This window comes from Cervus elaphus, chromosome 10 (assembly GCF_910594005.1).
Source record: "Cervus elaphus chromosome 10, mCerEla1.1, whole genome shotgun sequence".
NCBI classification, from domain to species: Eukaryota; Metazoa; Chordata; class Mammalia; order Artiodactyla; family Cervidae; genus Cervus; species Cervus elaphus.
Window position 1 is genome coordinate 38,935,509 of NC_057824.1, and position 16,953 is coordinate 38,952,461.

At 54.2% G+C, this 16,953-nt stretch overlaps 1 protein-coding gene across 1 annotated transcript in view; it reads right to left on the reverse strand.

Annotated features, from left to right (window-relative positions):
- GTF3C1 (general transcription factor IIIC subunit 1) overlaps window positions 1–16,953 on the reverse strand; it is a 77,393-nt gene that overhangs the window by 30,073 nt on the left and 30,367 nt on the right. The window contains exons 7-15 of the mRNA XM_043914567.1: window positions 13,989–14,141; window positions 12,273–12,388; window positions 11,152–11,467; window positions 10,412–10,620; window positions 7,322–7,458; window positions 6,095–6,248; window positions 3,481–3,584; window positions 2,231–2,415; window positions 189–434 (exon numbers count right to left, since the gene is read on the reverse strand). Of these exons, the coding sequence (XP_043770502.1) occupies window positions 189–434; window positions 2,231–2,415; window positions 3,481–3,584; window positions 6,095–6,248; window positions 7,322–7,458; window positions 10,412–10,620; window positions 11,152–11,467; window positions 12,273–12,388; window positions 13,989–14,141 (1,620 nt within the window). The remainder of the gene's footprint in view (window positions 1–188; window positions 435–2,230; window positions 2,416–3,480; window positions 3,585–6,094; window positions 6,249–7,321; window positions 7,459–10,411; window positions 10,621–11,151; window positions 11,468–12,272; window positions 12,389–13,988; window positions 14,142–16,953) is intronic.

The window sequence follows — 16,953 nt, forward strand, 5'->3', positions numbered from 1 at the left end:
GACTCCTGGTCACGATGCTGCTCTCTCCTCCCTGGTCCTGGTTCCCTCTCACCACAAACTTGGGCAAAACCCTCCCCGTTGGGCAGGAGGCCCAGAGGCTCAGGAAGCCAGGGTGATGTCTGTATAGTGATTGGGGCAGTGACTCCCCGCTGCACCCTGCTGTGGCGTCCCAGCCCAGGGCATCTCACCGGTCTCCGTGGCGAGTTCCACTTCGCCCTCCCAGGTGGTTGCGTCCTGGGTGTCCTTGGCTGCGGCATCGAAGGAGGCCTCCAGATTGCTCCCGGAGGAGCACGGGACTCCTGCCTTCCTTTCTGAGAAGCTCAGCTCCTCCACCGTGGTAGGGTGCCCATAGATCAGGTACCACAGAAACATGTGGATAACCCGCAGGCGAGGCATTTTGGGCAGAAACCCTAGAGAGCGCCCCAGTCCAGGAACTGGGGCGAGAAGGAAGGAGAGTGGTGCGTGAAAACTCCGGGTTCCCTTCGGTTCACTTCATTCAAAAACAACCGAGGGCTGCTGGGTCCCAGGGGTCCAGGGAGACAGCAAATGCTTCCATCCTCAGGGGACTTAGTTTCTAGAGGACCGATAATAACAAACTACCTAAGACAGTACACTGGATGGAAACAGCTGATGCTGAAAATAAAGCAAGGAAGGGAGAGGAGGGCGATACTTCTGCAAAGGCCTGGAAGGTCTCCCAGGGAGAAATCTTAGGGGGCGGCCTGGAGCTGGTGAAGGAGTGGGCCATGCAGACATCTGGGGACACACACCCCAGGGTGAATGCAATGTGTCTAGCTTTCTTTCCTGGTGGCTCCACTGGTAAAGAACCCACTTGCCAATGCAGGAGGCCCAAGAGGCGTGGATTTGATCCCTGGGTCAAATCCCCTGGAGGAGGAAATGGCAACCCACTCCAGTATTCTTGCCTGGGAAATCCTATGGACAGAGGAACCTGGCGAGCTACAGTCCATGGGTTTGCAGAGTCGGATACGACTGAGCACACACCCACACGCAGCATACTGGGGGAAGGGCCAGGAGGCCCAATGGACAGGGCAGAGCAAGGAAGGAGGGGAGCGAGGAGGTGAACCGTGGGGAGCGGGGACGGTGGGCCTCCAGGACAGGCTCAAGGCTCACGGGGACTGCAAGCACTCCAAAATCAGGTTCTTCTAAAGAGCTTATTTCTTTGACACCAAGTGCTCCCTGACTTGCCCCAGAGAGAAGAGACAGGTGAGAGACAAGGAAGATGTGGCGGGGAGGACACGGGGCCCAAGGGCCCCTCCTCCGGCACCAAGCCTGGACCCTGAGGAGCCCTTGGCGGCCTTGCGCCCACCCAGGCGCGTGCGCTGCTCAGGTGCATGTCCTCGCGTGAGTTCCCCCTGCCCCATCTGCACTTTCTAACTGTGAAGCCTTGAGAGGAAAGGCCGAGCCCATGTGTCCGGAGAACTCAGCAAGTGAGGTCCCACGGATGACCCCTCCTGCTCGGCATCCCCGGCCGCTCGGGCCCCTGCCAGGACATCTCCACCTGAGGTCTGCACCCTAGCACCGCTGCGCCCCTCCACCAACGTGCACGCTGTGACCGGCAACTGCAGCTGAAGCTCCGACTACGAAGGCCTGGCTGTGTGCACGGCCCAGCACAGGCTGACGTCAGAGCAGCTTGGTGGAGGGGTGATGGGAGCTGTTGTTATTCAGTTGCTCATTCGTGCCCCACTCTTTGAGACCCCATGGACTGGAGCCCACCAGGCTTTCCTGCCCTTCACCATCTCCCGGAGTTTGCTCAGATTCCTGTCTGCTGACTTGGTGACAACATCCAACCATCTCCTCCTTGCTGATGGGAGGCAGCCTGTGGGAGACCTGCAAACTGGAAAACTGGATGAATGCTCAAACTCATCAGTGGCTGTGGGGTCGGGAGAGGCAGAGATTTTCAGTGGTTTATAGAATGATCCAGACCAAGGACACTCAGCAGAAGGAGCTTTGTGTGTGTGTGTGTATTAGTCACTAAGTCGTGTCCAACTCTTTTACGACCCCATGGACTCTAGCCCGCCAGGCTCCTCTGTCCATAGGATTCTCCAGACAAGAACACTGGAGCGGGCAGCCATTTGCTTCCCCGGGGGCTCTTTCTGCCCTGGGAATTGAACCGAACGTCTTCCGCATTGCAGGCAGATTCTTCGCCATCTGAGCAGCAGGGAAGCCCCTCAAATGAAACACGACTGGGCCCTGACAAGGAGCGGCTCTTTACCTACGACAGGGTGGTAGTTTTTCAGCTGGGTTACGCCCATTTTCTCCTGAGTCTTTTTCACCCGTCCACCTTCTGGTTTCGAGGAGGCACTTGGCTGGGCGTCTCCTGATCCACTCGGGCCCTCTTCTCCTTGACTTTCCTCTTCGGCTTCCTCTTGAGGCACTGGAGGCTGGGGCGCTTTCATCCTGAAGGTCACGGATAAGATGTGGCGAGAGTACGTGAGAAAACCAAGGGCTGAGAAACGACAGGGTCTGTCCTCAAGAGTCTGGCCCCACGGAGTCAAATCAACCGCCCGCAGGGGCTGGACAGGCAATCGTAAACGGACAAATTGGGTCAGGGCGCTGGACATGTGGGGGTGACCTGGACAGTGTACCCCCACCTCCGGGGCAGCTGCTACCCTGTGAGCAAGGCGGCCTGCTGGGCGGGGTCCTCTGACACCTCCATCCATGCCAGAAAACAGGAACGGGACGTGAGACTAACCAGCAACTGATTCACAGCACCTGTGGCTGAGGCCCCGCCAGCCACACAAGCCAGCGTTTGCGAGTCACATCCAGCCCTGTGTCTGCCTGGGCCCCACCTCTAACTTAAACTCAACCGAGAACGTTCTCCTACCAAGCTTTCTCTCAGTCCATTAGGTGGCTTATGAACAGAGAGAAGACCTCAGAAAGGCAACTGGAATCCTTCTGAGCTAGTATGAAACTTGGCAAGTTTCACACGTCACAGGGCCTATGATTTGAAGCACTCTGTCCACACTCTATTAGACAGAAAAGAATGAAGGATGTTAGGATTTTTTTTTTTTTTGTCTTAAAGAATCCAGGGACTTCCCTGGTGGTTTAGGTTAAGAATCTGCCTGCCAGCGCAGAGGACACAGGTTTGATCGCTCGTCTGGGAACTAAGATCCCACACCCCTCTGGGCAACAAAGCCCCAGAGCCGGTGCTCTGCAACAAGAGAAGCCACCGCAATGAGGAGTCCACACACAGCAACTAGAGAGGAGCCCCTGCTTGCTGCAACTAGAGAAAGCCTACATGTCACAAGGAAGACCCAGCGCAGCCAAAAATAAATGATAATGAAAAAAGAATCACGAAATGGATCCTCTTTGAGGCCAGGGGATCATGAATCATAAACTCCAGACCAGTGGATTCACTGATGGTACACAAGCATGAATAAAGGGCTTTTGTGGAAACTGCGTCAGGTTGGAACATGGACCAGGGCAGCCTTACTGCGAATTCCCTCGGGAGCTGCCACTTGCCTGTTGGCTGTGCTTGAATTGGACATCCGGAAACGAACCTGCTCGATGGCACTTCTCACGAGGGGGTCGTTCTGGTCCATGGACGGGTGCACCACCAGGTCCACCTGCAGAGAGAGATGCGGGGGGCCCTTGAAGGGGAGGGGAGGAGCCAGGGGGAGACTCAGTCCCACCCCTTGGTTCCCTGCTGGATCCCTGGTCATGCCTGCTATCATTAACATTTCCAAGTGGCACTGATGGAACAAAGTGAGATGTTGATCAGTTTACCCTTACAGTTTCTGGCACCTAAATCCCTCAAGCACCCAGCCACAAAGCTCTGCCATTGCTAATGTGCTGCTCTGACGGCTGAGGAATTCTGGCCTGGAAACGGAGCGGTCTGCCCTGCGGCCCCTCAGCTGGGCTGTCATGGCCCACTGGTCCCTGCTGCTACCTGGGGGGCGGTTGGCTCCTGACGTCACGCTCCTGCGAGCAGAGCGTCTCCCACAGGTGCCCGGGAATCCTATGGGCTTCCATCTGGAAGAGGAAAGCGGCTTTCATTAGTCTCCCCTCGCTGAGTGCGCGGTCGGGGGACTCTTCCCAGCTGCGCCTCTGCACACACTGGCAGAGAATTCAGGGCTGCCTGTGTTGGTTTCGTGTTTCCAAGGTACTGAGGTTCAACAGGAAGGTGGTGATCATTTTTTGAGCCCTAACTAGGCTGACGGATGGACATGACTTGGTGGGGCTGAGCAGAGGAGGGGTGTGATAGCCATACAGGAGATGGCAGGCCTGGTGACCTGGACCCAGGAGGGTCAGCTTCCTCTGATAGAAGATGGCAAGGTAAGGTCTGCTAACAGCGAACTGGCCAGCAGGCTTCCTGCCCAAGATGGCCTGAGCGAGGGTGGGTCACAGGGAACCAGTGGCCACATCTGGGCAGGGACCCCAAAAAGCCACACTTGGCTCCATCTTGTCTGTCCCTCACTTGGGAAAAGGGGACCCCCCCCGCGCTGCCCTGCCAGCTCTTTTTTGTGGTTTTGTGAGGTTCAGGTGAGACTGAAAGAAGTTAAGCAACACCTCAGAGAATCTGAAAGCCTGGGGCCAACACATAGCACTCCTGGTTCCCCACTCTTCACAGCCAAATGGCCCAGCCAACCTCCCAAAGGCCCCCGATGGACAGAGGAGATGCAGGAGCAACGGCAAAAGGCGGGCGCCGGGCACAGCGACCCCAGCCAGCGAGGCTCCAGCAGAGCGGAGGGCCGCCTGCCAGCAGCCCACGCTCTGGGTGCCAAAGTGCTACTGAGAAACTCAAGCTTATGCTTGAGGCAGATGTACAATACGGTGGCCCTTTCCAGCTGGCAAACGGGCTACTATGGTGGTACCCTGCGGCACGAGGCCCCCAGTCCTGGGCACAGATCGTCAGCGTTTACCTGGGACTCGCACTCCCCATCCCCAGCTCCTTGCCCATTCCCTTGGGTACCACCTGGTGGACACGGAGCCAAATGGGCGCATGGGACATGGTGGATACCTACAGATCTCTATAAACACAGACGCTCTCGGCTCCTAGACAGAGTAGATATCCCTGCCTCCAGCGACTGCCCTGGGAAGGCTGCACATTCGAAAGACCTGCTCCAGGAAGATCAACAGAAAGTAGAGGTGGTGCTGCTGACTGGCTGGGCGACTGTCCCCTAGAAAGAGAGGTCACAGCCCCGGACTTCCGGCCATGCTCAGGGGGACGAGAGGCAGGCTGGCTGGGGACGGGCATGGGGCAAGGTCAAGAGGGCTCAGAGCAGGTACAAAAACTGATGCAGGCTGCCAACCCAGAAGGGTAGAGACAGAGTTTCCTAAGCCACTTTTGGGGATTGCTCTGTTTCTCGAATTTCAAAGGTCTCAAAAAATAAGATAAAGTAAAAGAGACCCTAAACGACCTTGCCAGCTTAGTCAGAAAACAAAACATCAAAGCGGAGCTTTCTTAAGGCAAGAGATTTAAAACGTTGTCAGAAAAAAGGTCAGGGAATTGCAAATGCCTGTCCCTGGAGCACCATTCTCTCTGGTCTCCATGCCTAGCCGGGCGTCTCAAATGACTCTGACCCTGAAAAATTTATGCCTTCGAATATGTGCAAAGCTGCTGAGCTGCAGCTGCTACGGGTAGGGCTCCAAACTTTAAATCTTACAGAAATAGATAGATTGAGACAGAAGAGATCTATTGTCCTCACTGGACGCCCCGGTGGGGCATGCTCACTGACTCACTGCTATCGTTTCCTCTGGGATGTGTTTTTTGCAGATTTCTGTGGATAACGTGCTTGCTGCTTAGCCTGAATTTTCCACCTTCTAAGTGTTGCTTAATTTCTCCCAGTGCTACTCAGCTGAACTTGGATATGCCTCACTTTCTCCTCCCCTTCGAGGCCGGCTGTGGGGCTGGGCCCCTGCCCTGGGCTCACGCAGCCTGCGCCAGGCAAGTTATTCCCCTTTTCTCTTTCTAGCTTCCACAGGAAGTTAGGATAAATCCCCTGCTGCCCCAGTGAGGGGGCATGATGGGAAACTCCACGTCGTCGGCAACAAAGGAACCACCCGGGCACCAACAAGGAAAGGATGTGAGAAGCTGGGAAGAAAACGCCCGGCTTGCGTGGTGGCCGTGCGATACCTTCTTCTTGATGCCATCCTGAATGACTGTCGTCCGATACAGCCTCAGCAGACCTTCCTCGGACAGGTTCTGCACCAGGCGGATGATGGATTTCTTACAGCACTTGGTGGACACGCCTTCTTGCTTCTCCTGATCCATGATCATCTTTTGAATTCTGTGACACCACAAAAGAAGCCATTTAATAGTTACAGTCTCAACATGGAAGGCCAGTCTCAACCCCGGCAACTGACGCCTGCCTGATGGGATCCAGTCTAAAGTGGGGGAGAATTACAGCGTGTTTTGCTGCTGCAAGGATGACTTCTAAAGATGACAAAGATCATCTCTCTCTGAGATAAATGGGTTAGCTAAGGACAAGCCACCATTCACAGCAGCTTCATGTTCTGAAACTTCCATCAGGAATTGAAGAGATTATATGATTCATGACAATGATGGCACTAAGTCTCCATGTTAATTCAACACCCAGCTAAGGAATGGCCCAGTTTATCACCATCGACACCCTCAGCTCTGAAGCTCTTTGATTCTTCTCCTCCTACATCTCTCGAGCTCTTACAGAGCCACTATGGCGATGTTTCTAGATCACCAGTCACAGAACGGCAGGGTCAGACAGGGCCTCAGGAACAACCAGCTCCATGCCTCTGTGCACAGGAGAGGAGACATAGCCGGCAGTATCTGCAGGTGGTCCTCCCATCCCCTAGTGAGGGAACTCCCATCCTTGACTCAAGGGTAAGAATCCTTCCAATCAAGAGGCTTTGATCTTGACTGCTCAGAAGCCCAAGTATGCCACCCAAGACGTGGTGGTAACAGGGGGCTAGAAGGACCAAATCAGACAGCAGACACAGACGTGTCCCTTTTTCTTTTGTGTTCATACAACATTCTGTCTGAACAAAAGGCTCCGTGGAGGCTGATGCTATTACTTGCCTAAGTTTCTGCTCACGCTATCCTGAGCACAAAATTTCTAAGGAAGGAGCTGGGCAAACACACTTGCCTGTGACCTTGGTTTTCTGCTCCACCATGCTTCTCTGTCAAGTGTATGGGTAGATATTCCTTAGTGTCTACACTTTTCAAATCACACAAGAAGACTCTAAATCCTTTCTACCATAAAGGGCTCCTCTGAGAATCTATACAGCAGAAGAGAGATGCAAATGCCCCCAGGTCCTTTCTGTGGATGGCGATGACTCCCGTGGGCTTTATTATCAATGTAAGACAGACAGACAGACTACTCCTTACGTGAATAAGCTCTCGATTAAGCGGAGGTTGGTGACGGCCTCTATGATCAGATTCCTGCGCTTCAGCAGTCGGTAGGTCTCGTGGGGCTTGTCTTGGCCTGGGCCGTGCTTCCCTGCCTTCTGGGAACCGCCGCTCTCCTAGAACAGAGACCAAAAGAGAATTAAAAACAACGGACTCAGCAAGGCTTGGGGGCCAGACACCACACCTGCTGGTATGCTTGCCCTCTTTACGGAATTCTACACCACATTTCAAGAAAGAAAGTCAAGAGGATCACTGCTCCCACAGGATCCCACTACCCCACTATCTCAATGCTTTGAAACAGCACAGACATGCCAGAACTTTATGAAGGTCAGCTGGTTTCAGAACAGAAATCAGACACATCTACTCCAGCCCTCCCTGGAGAAGGGGACCGTCTTCACTCAAGTTTTGACTTGCTTCTTCCACAGTGGAAGGAAGGAAATGGACAGACTGAACACGGACTCCCTACAGTCACTCTGTGGGGCTTTCTTCATTCAAGCCTTATTATTAAGGTTCCCATTTTACGGAAGAGGAATCCAGGGCTTCTGGAGGTGAAACAACCGGACAGGGTCCAAGGGCATGAATGAGCACCAGGATGGGCTTCTGCGTCCTGTTGAGGAAGCCATGGGCAGCCTCTCCAGGGACATAAACTAGACAGACAGGCAGCCTCTGAGTGAATCAGGAAGAGCAGGAGTGAACGATGCAGAGAGAACAGACAGGAGCCCTCCCCACCCTGCTGCTACGCCCACACCTCTCTTCCTGCCTTCTTTCTGGCTTCAGGAGCTCAGACCCCGACCTTGTCCCATCTGCCCTCAGATCACTTACCCTAAAGCCCAAATCTGTGCCCTGCAGCGAAGGGAAATCCCAACCCCAACACATTCCTGGAAGATCCCTCAGCACAACTCAGGGCCTGTTCTGCTGGATGCCCTTCTCACTTGCAGCAGCACTTCCAGGGGAACGAGAACTCAATGAGAACACACTCGGGCAGGGGTCCCATCACCTTCCTGCTGCCACTGACACTCTGGGGGGAGGGGGGCTCATTGATTTCCTCAAGCAGGTGGGGCCCGAAGGGAGAGCGAGTCACAGATCCAAGAAGGGGCCCAAGAGTGGCAGAAAGACTTGGTTCTCACCTCTGTATCAGAGCAAACATTCTGGAGGAAAACCACGTTAAGGAAACCTGCCTGCTTTCCATGGGGTTGCCGGGGAGCAAAATGAACACACGCTTTACCAAGGGACCTCCAGACAGGCAGTTCCTGCCCCTCTTCCCAGCAAGTAGACAAAAAAGAAGCAAGAGGACCCTGGGGACAGACTTCTAAGAGGAAAACGCTGAGCTGAGCAGGGCCTGCAGGGCCTGGAGAGAGCGTGCTGCTAGGGGCCCGGAGACCGTACAAGGAGGTGCAAAGAGGGGGCGGGGTGAGGACGGCAGGGAAGACCCTCAGGAACCTGGTGGGCCCCACCTGCTGACATGCAGGCGCTTCAGGTGGAGACGAGACCAATCACGACTTGAAAAAGAGTCATGGAATCTGATGATAGGATATGGCTAGAAGGTTCTAGAAAATTCCATAGAAACCCCTCACTCTCTTACACCCCACCTCACCCCTCCTTGCTGTAGGGACAGGACCCAGGCTCAGGCTTCCAGGCCAGAGACAGAGAGAGAAGCAGGGCAGGGTGGGAGCTCCAAACCCACGGGTTCTAATCTCCATTCTGTCATTAGCTGAGCAGGCAAGTCCCTCCATCCCCGGGGGCTTTGCTCGCCTCCTCCGGGACCAGACCTGGCTTTCATTGTCAGGGCTGCTGTGAAGCCGGAACCAAACACCAGCAACAACACCAAGGCCATGACAGTCCCAAGTCTGTCCTGTGCCGGACAACTGAGGCGCCGCCGGCCGTTATCCGAGGCGCTTCCAGAGGACGGAGGACAGCACTGGGGGCAGTGAACCACACAGTGACAGAGGTGTTCCCGAGCCAGCTGCCTTTCCATCCCTCTAATTACACAGAGAAAAAGTGCTGGTTTGATTCTTTAACGCCATGGATGCAACAGGATCTGACCAGAAAGAACTAAAAAAGTTTTGTTTTTGTCAGACCTATTTTATGATCACTTTCTTTCTATGACAATTGACATTGGCTTTTCATCTAGAGCCAGGGTTTTTCAACCCCAGCAGTGCTGACACTCTGGGACGAGTAACTCCACTGTGGGCTGTCCCGCACAGTCTAGGACATCTCACAGCCTCCCTGGCCTCTGCCCACAAGACGCCAGGGGCAGCCTCTCCCTACGGTGACAACTGACAACATCTCTGTGTACGTGCTCGGTCATTTCTGATGCTTTGCATTCCCATGGACTGTAGCCCATCGGGTTTCTCAGTCCATGGGATTTCCCAGGCAAGAATACTGCAGTGGGTTCCCACTTCCTTCTCCAGGGGATCTTCCCGGTCCAGGCATTGAACCTGTGTCTCTTGCATCTCCAGCATTAAGACACTGCCAAATATTCCCTGGGGGGCAAAATAGGCCCAGAGTGAAAACCAATGATTAAAGTAGCCATACCGGGACTTCCCCCGTAGTCCGTAAGTTGAGAATCTGCCTCGCCATGGAGGGGACTCGGGTTCAATCCCTGGTTGGGGGACCAAGATCCCGTGTGCCGTGGAGTAACTAAGCCAGTGCACTGTAACTCCTGAGGTCACTCTGGAGCCCGCGTACCACAGCCAAAGATCCCATAGGACACAACTAAGACCCGGTGGAGCCAAGTAAATAAATATTAAAGGGGAAAAAAAAAGCAGCCATACACATTTTCCCTCCAAAATAAACTTAAATAAAAACAGTATGTTGTGACAAATGTCAAAGTTCTGCACGTAACAGGTGATATCTGGCCAAGGCAGGCTGCGTGACGGTGGTAGGTAAATAAGCACAGCATTCCTTCCCGTGGAGCCCTGCTCCCTGCCCACCCCCCAGGCCTGAGCACGTGGCCCTTCTACTATTACTGATTTTGTTGTTGTGATCCATAAGCTCAGAAAAGAGAAGGCAGACGCCCGCCTGCCACAGGCTCCTTCCCGGAGGAAACGGCCTCCCCGTGGGACTCACCTTGGAGTTTTCAAGCCTGACCTCTTCGATCACGGCGATGTCGCCACTGTGACTGTCCACACAGTGGGGGCCCAAGGACATGCCGAGCTCTGAGGAGCCGCTGGTGTCCAGGTTGTCCCCGCCGAAGGTGCCCCGAGAGGCTCGCTCCTCGGTGGCTCCCGAGGACGGCTGCTTCTTCAACGGGTGCAGGTTGATGACCTTCCAGCCCCCTGAGGCGGAGGACAGGCGTAGGTGGGATGACCATGGCCACAACAGGGGGAACGTGAGAGGGGCCACTCCTGCTCAGCTGCGAGGCCAGAGCTGCCTACGTGGTCAGTTTAAGACGAGGGTGGTGGGCCAGCAAGCTACCCCTCCCACTGTAACCCCCCAGCCCCCGATTTGCAAATCTGTCAACAGCCCCAGCATCCACATGTCTCAGAAACGTCTTCCATAATTTAACTAAAATCCTGAGGGATTACATAGACTGTTGGAGGAAATGGATAGAGGAAGTTTAGGGAATTCCATCCCTTTAATAGTTAAAATATAACAGAACAAGGGCAAATGGGAAGAGACTTGACAGCTGGCTGGAGACAGACCACACAAGGCTCTCCTGAGCGTAAGATTAAGTGATGCACGTGACACCAACAGGTCCCTTGTTGGCACAGCACCCAGGCCACCCTGGGGTGTCCGCTGGACTGAACGGCCCCAGAGCCAGACTGAGAGCGTGCACCCCTGCCCACCCCCGCCCCGAGCACCCCTACCCTTGCTCGGGGTGGAGTGGTGAGGCTGCGTCCTGAGACCGCCGTTCGAGAAGGACCTCGTGTCCCGCGGAGCTCTCCTGCCTTTTCTCTTTCTGCTGCCGCCGCCACCCTCCTCATCACTGTCCAGCTCGGAGAGGAAAGCGTCCTCCCCCTCGGGCAGCAGCGACTCCTCCTGCACCGAGGCCAGGCTCACGGTGGTCAGCAGCTCGTTGCGCGCCTTCTCCCTCTCGTACTGCCGGCTCAGGTCGCTCTCCTCCGCAAACACGCAGGAGATGTACTTGGTGGTCCGCTGCCGCCCTTCGTCCTCCATGAAGCCCTGGGCGGGGGACACAATGTGTCTAAGACACCACAAACTCGGCCCACGGGTAACAGTAGGCAGAATTCGACAGTTTCTAACTGTTGTCAAGACGCAGTCAGAGCCTGGGGGTCTCCAGCTCTGCTGAGCCACTGCCATGGGGATTGGGAGTGAAGCTGACCTACTCCCTTTTGTCTTCTAGAACAGAGGGAAGGGGCTTTCTGGCCATAATGGTAGAAAGGGTAACGTCTTCCATGTGCCAACCACACGCCAAGGACAGGGCTAAGCACTCTGCAGTCATTAGTTCAACTGTTAACACTGCCGTCCAGCAGATGGCCAAAAAGTTGGCAACAAGGGAGCGAGGCATAAAGGGCTGAGACAGGTGTGGTCCCGAAAGGGGATCCCAGACCCAGTTAGCCAACTTGGTGCCCCCAGGACCCAGGCCAGGGACACAAACGAGGGAGGGTGGGGCGGGGACTGAGGTCTGGGGGCACCTGCTTTATCTCAAGGGGCACTCGGAGGCACCAGCCTCAGCTGACTCCCCACAGGGGAGTCGGGGGGAGGGTGCCTGCTCCCCAGACTGCAGCATCTCCCACTGACTTTTCAATGCTGATGACTCAGTCAAATTTCAAAAGTTGAAAACCAACAAAATCCACGGCGGGGAGGGGGGCCACACTGGTGGGCTGCACTTGGCCCCCTCCCCATTAGCTTCCTTGGTGGAGACCTGGGCTCCTGACTGCCCGAGACAGCCCTTTAGAACCACGCCGCGTGCACACACACATGCACCCAAAGACAATGAACCACGCGGGATGACTCATGCTGTTACCTTGACAACTTTGAATCTCTGAAGGAGACGGCACAGCATTCTGGCTTCCAGCTTTCCCACGTTCATAGCCACTCGGATTTCAGCCTGGGAAATGCCTTTCGTGCCTCGACGCTCGACTGCGAGAAACAATACACTTGACCCCCAGCCTCCGCCACGGAGCCCCTCTGCACAAGTTGGGTCAGCTCCCACCCACCTTTCCGAGGCACGGACGTTTTAATGCAGGGAAACCGACAAACAGAATAAGACACCCGGCCTCCCCTCTCCCTCCGCTCCCAAGACTCGGAACATTCCGACTCATGGCTCATTTCTAAGCGCTCACTATCTGACTCCTCCATGTCAAAGCTGTAAATGTCAAGTGATCGAGGCCTGATCCATCGAGTCCCAGGGACGTTGGTTTTCTCTTGCAGCGGGAAGTGAGTGCTTTCACATGAATGAACTTTCTCAGCTAAATTAAACTGAGGCTTTTTTTTTTTAAAAAGCATGGAAGTAATTTTAATGAAGAACTTCTTCATTTTCCTGTCTTTCTCGGTAGACTCAGAGGCACCATGGACACAGATTACTGTATTACCCTGTAACAGCTGCCGGCCAGCAGGGGCTAGGGAAGAAAATAACCCTATTTGGCCCTGTAATAAATGACCAGTGGACAACTGCGAAATTATTTGCTCTGTCTGGTATGTCAGTCCCTGCCCTGCTACATGCTGGGCTATTACTGGATGTGCCTCTAAAGAGCTGTTTCAAATACACTCAGAGATTGGAAGGCACCTGGTGAGGTGGGGGTGGGGGTGGGCGGGAGTCCCCCCAGTAAAACACAGCAACTACAGAGCAGACTTCGGGGCAAAATTCTGTGACTGTTCAGATAGAATTTCCCTTTCAATTCCTGATGGGTCACTCACTCAAGGCTGCTAGGCAAAACCAATCTGAATGAAGGCAGTTTTGCTATATTTATTGTCCATGCATAAAAATTTAAATAGGAGAATGCAAAGAGGTGACTAGCATGTGCTCCTATGTTGAACCAGCAACTTGCTACAACCAGGGATGAAAGGGTTAGGACAGTTTTACCCCCAAACTGTGTCTGAGAGATTTGAAGAAGCCCTCCCTATAGGGTGTGCCGATTCACCTGGTGGCTTCATGCCTGCTGATGGAACCAAACCTCCTGCAGCCCCTCACCTGCTACTCTAGACACGCTCCCCTACAGGGGACCTGCAGCCACAGCATCTACGGCCCTGGGTCATGGCTGCCTTACACAGATGTTAGGGAAGTTAGGGGAAGGAGGGGCGGGATGGAGACATGGTTGTCCCGGCCCCCTTCATCACTATAATCCCCAGCCTGCAATGAATGACCCCAGGCCAATTTTAAAAGCTGGAAAGTAACTCTTAAATCTTTGAATAATAATAGCAATAGCTAATAGTTTCTGTCGTCCCTATGTACATCAGATGTTTTAATCCTACTCGTTCAGTCGTCCTATGTGCCAGGGGGGATAATGGCCCCATTTCACAGATGAAGGGACTGAGGCTCAGAGACCTTGCTAAAGTCTATAGCCGGCAGACAAGGGGTGGAGCAAGGGTTCAGACTCAAATCTGACCCCAAAGTCGAGGGAAACAACTTTGCTCCCTGATGGAAGACATTCTCCACAGCAGAGCCCTCATTTGACGTGAGACCAAAACACGTCTCGACCCAAAGCTCGGGACCCAAAGCAGGTGTGGGAACGGGACCTACTGAGCTCGTAGGTCTGCGTGAGCATGTCCCGCTCGAACACGATGTCCACGGGAGGCACGCCCTTGGAGATGACGTCCTCATCATCGTCGTCGTCGTCCACCTTCCGCTTGAACTCCTTCAGCAGTCTGAGGCAGCGCACCATGACGTCAGTCCCTGGGGACATGGACACACGGTTCCACCGTGACAAACCGGCGTGCCTTCGGCAGAGCCAGAGCCCCCGAGGAAAGGCCACACGTGGCGTCAAGTTCCGAACATGGAAAAGTGCCCACCTGGGAGCACGAGACCTGAAAACTGACTCCACAAAGTTGCTTTTTTAAAAAAATACACAACTAGAAAACAAAGATATGCAAATGAAAGGAGTAATGAGATGCCGTGTTATGGCCTATTAAATAAACAGCAGCCTCGGCTTCAGACAAGCTCCAATGACTACAGGAAATGTGCCTGTGTTTTCCCATCGGTCCACCCCACCACCTAGCACCCCACTCTGGAATACTGTCTGGAATGAAGCAGGCACGCATGCACGGTATCGCTGCAAGGATGAAACACGTCTCCCTTTTAAGCCAATACCCACACCACCACGGCTTCCCTGGTGGGTGGGCAGTAAAGAATCTGCCTGCCAATGCAGGAGACGTGGGTTTGATCCCTGGGTCAGGAAGAGCCCCTGGAAAAGGAAATGACAACCCACTCCAGTATTCTTGCCTGGGAAATCCCACGGACAGAGAAGCCTGGCGGTCTACAGTCCAGGAGGTCACAAGGAGTCGGGCACAACTGAGAGACTAAACGACAAGCCACTCCGCAGACACCTGCCCGTCCCTGAGGCTGGTCTAAGCCCTCCTGTGGGCCAGCCCTCATCATGGCCTTAGGAGATGGGCTGCCATTCCCATTTCATACTTGAGAACATGAGGAGCCAAGGGACTGGCCCCAATCCCCACCCCCAGCAAGTGCGGAAATGGGATGTATCGGGCGGTTCAGCCTCGGAGCCCAGGCCCTAAACCTTTGACCACATATGGCCCCTAATTCAAAGATATCCATGTGACCGGGAGCCAGAGCCGCCCGCGTGAGAGGGGGCTCGATGCAGTGCCTAGGGCAGGCAGATGGACATGTTCTCAGGCAAGAGTCCAGCGTTATTTCTTCCACACTTTTATAACTTCCTTAAGGGCTTAATTAGCCAAGAAAAGATACACAGAACAGCCCTCGAAGTAAGCAGACGTGGAAGAGGAAAAACGCTGCAAGTACACTTGTGGCCTCTGAGGCTCCGAAAGACAACGCTCTCCACCGTCAGCCTTCTGCTCCTCACACCAAGGCTGTAACTGGGCTCACGGGCATCCGCCGCCAGAGCCTTCTCCTGCCCGCATAGCCGTCTCCTCTGCTGACAGCCAGGAAGGAAGGATGCTCAGAGGGAAGGTGGGGATGAACACGCTCCTGGGTTGGGCACACGTGGTTCAACCTCAGCTCTGCAACTTTGGGCAGATGATCTGCTGTAGCTCTCTGTTCCCCACTTAGTAAAATGAAGTGACCATGCTCTCTGCCTCACACATTGGCGTTAGCTTGACCTGAGATAACGTCTGTACGTTGGCATGGAGCTGGCACAGAGCCATCACTTAACATTAATGCCCAGCTCTTGCCGTGGGCCGGGCACTGTGTGCTGAGTGTTACATAAATTAACGCATTTCCCGATGTTCTAGAGTTCTTCACGACTCAGAGAATCTTGATTTTGATTATTAAAATCCCTTCAGCTCCTGCTTGCCATTTTTTAGGGATACTGTTCTAGAGCACAAGTCAGCTAACAGCAAAGCCGCAGGGACCAGAGTGAGACCAGTCAGCACATCTATGCTGATGAACGTGGCCTCTGCCACGGAGATTTCCTGCAACCACCCTGGAGGCACGAGCCTGTTGATGATAACCCCTGACCCCTGGGTGCAGGGCGTTCTTTCCAGGAGCAAACGGCGAGAGAAAGAGAATCGGCCAGCTCACTGCACACGCTTTCAGATACACAAAGTTCTAGGCATTTCAGACACGCTAAAACTTCCATGGTATGGACGAAAGTCAGCACTTGCACACAGGTCTGTCAATGACTCAGGATGGGCACCAACTTGGCAGGAAAAGAGCCTTAATTTACACATTCTGAAACCCAGAAAGGAAGAAGGGAAGGACAGAATCTTTACTGAGCACCCCGGATGAGCCGGGCACTGCGCTAGGTCCTTTCCGGGACTATTTTACTTAATCATCTCCGGGCTTCTGCAAGTTATCGTCACTGTCCGAAGGAAAAAAGGAAACTGAAGCTCAGAGGGCTCGAGGGATCTCAGGGGCCTTGGACACAGCAAGTGGCCTTCCTCACACACCTGGCCACCTGGTGGGGTGCAAATTTCCTATTTCTATCAGAAAGCACTGCTCCTTGGAAAGAAAAACCCAGAGTGGCTGTGGCGTGGAACCACTACCTATGAGTATCACATTCTCATCCGGCCCCTTAGCAGAGCGGTATCCTTGACTGTGATCAACTCTGTAAGAAACAAAAGCAACAGAGGAGCCCAGGACAGACTTCCTCTTACAGGGTCACAAGGTGACATCCTCCTGGTAAGTCAGGCGGATGTTATGTAAATTCAGAGTGCTACCCCCATCACCCCACCAACACCCTGGCCTGAATGGAGCTGGGCTGGTCAGTGATAGGGAGTCATTGAGATAGCCTGGGAAACTGAAATCACAGCAAGCCCATGGGACATCCTAAGGAGAAGGGCGTGCCCTGGGTACCTGCAGAGGGAAAGTATTAGTTGCTCAGTTGTGTCTGACTCTCTGTGACCCCAGGGACTGTAGCCCACCAGGCTCCACTGTCCATGGAATTCTCCAGGCAAGAATACCGGAGTGGGTTGCCATTCCCTTCTCCAGGGGATCCTCCCAACCCAGGGATCGAACTCAGGTCTCCTGCATTGCAGGCAGATTCTTTACCGTCGGAGCCACCAGGGAAGCC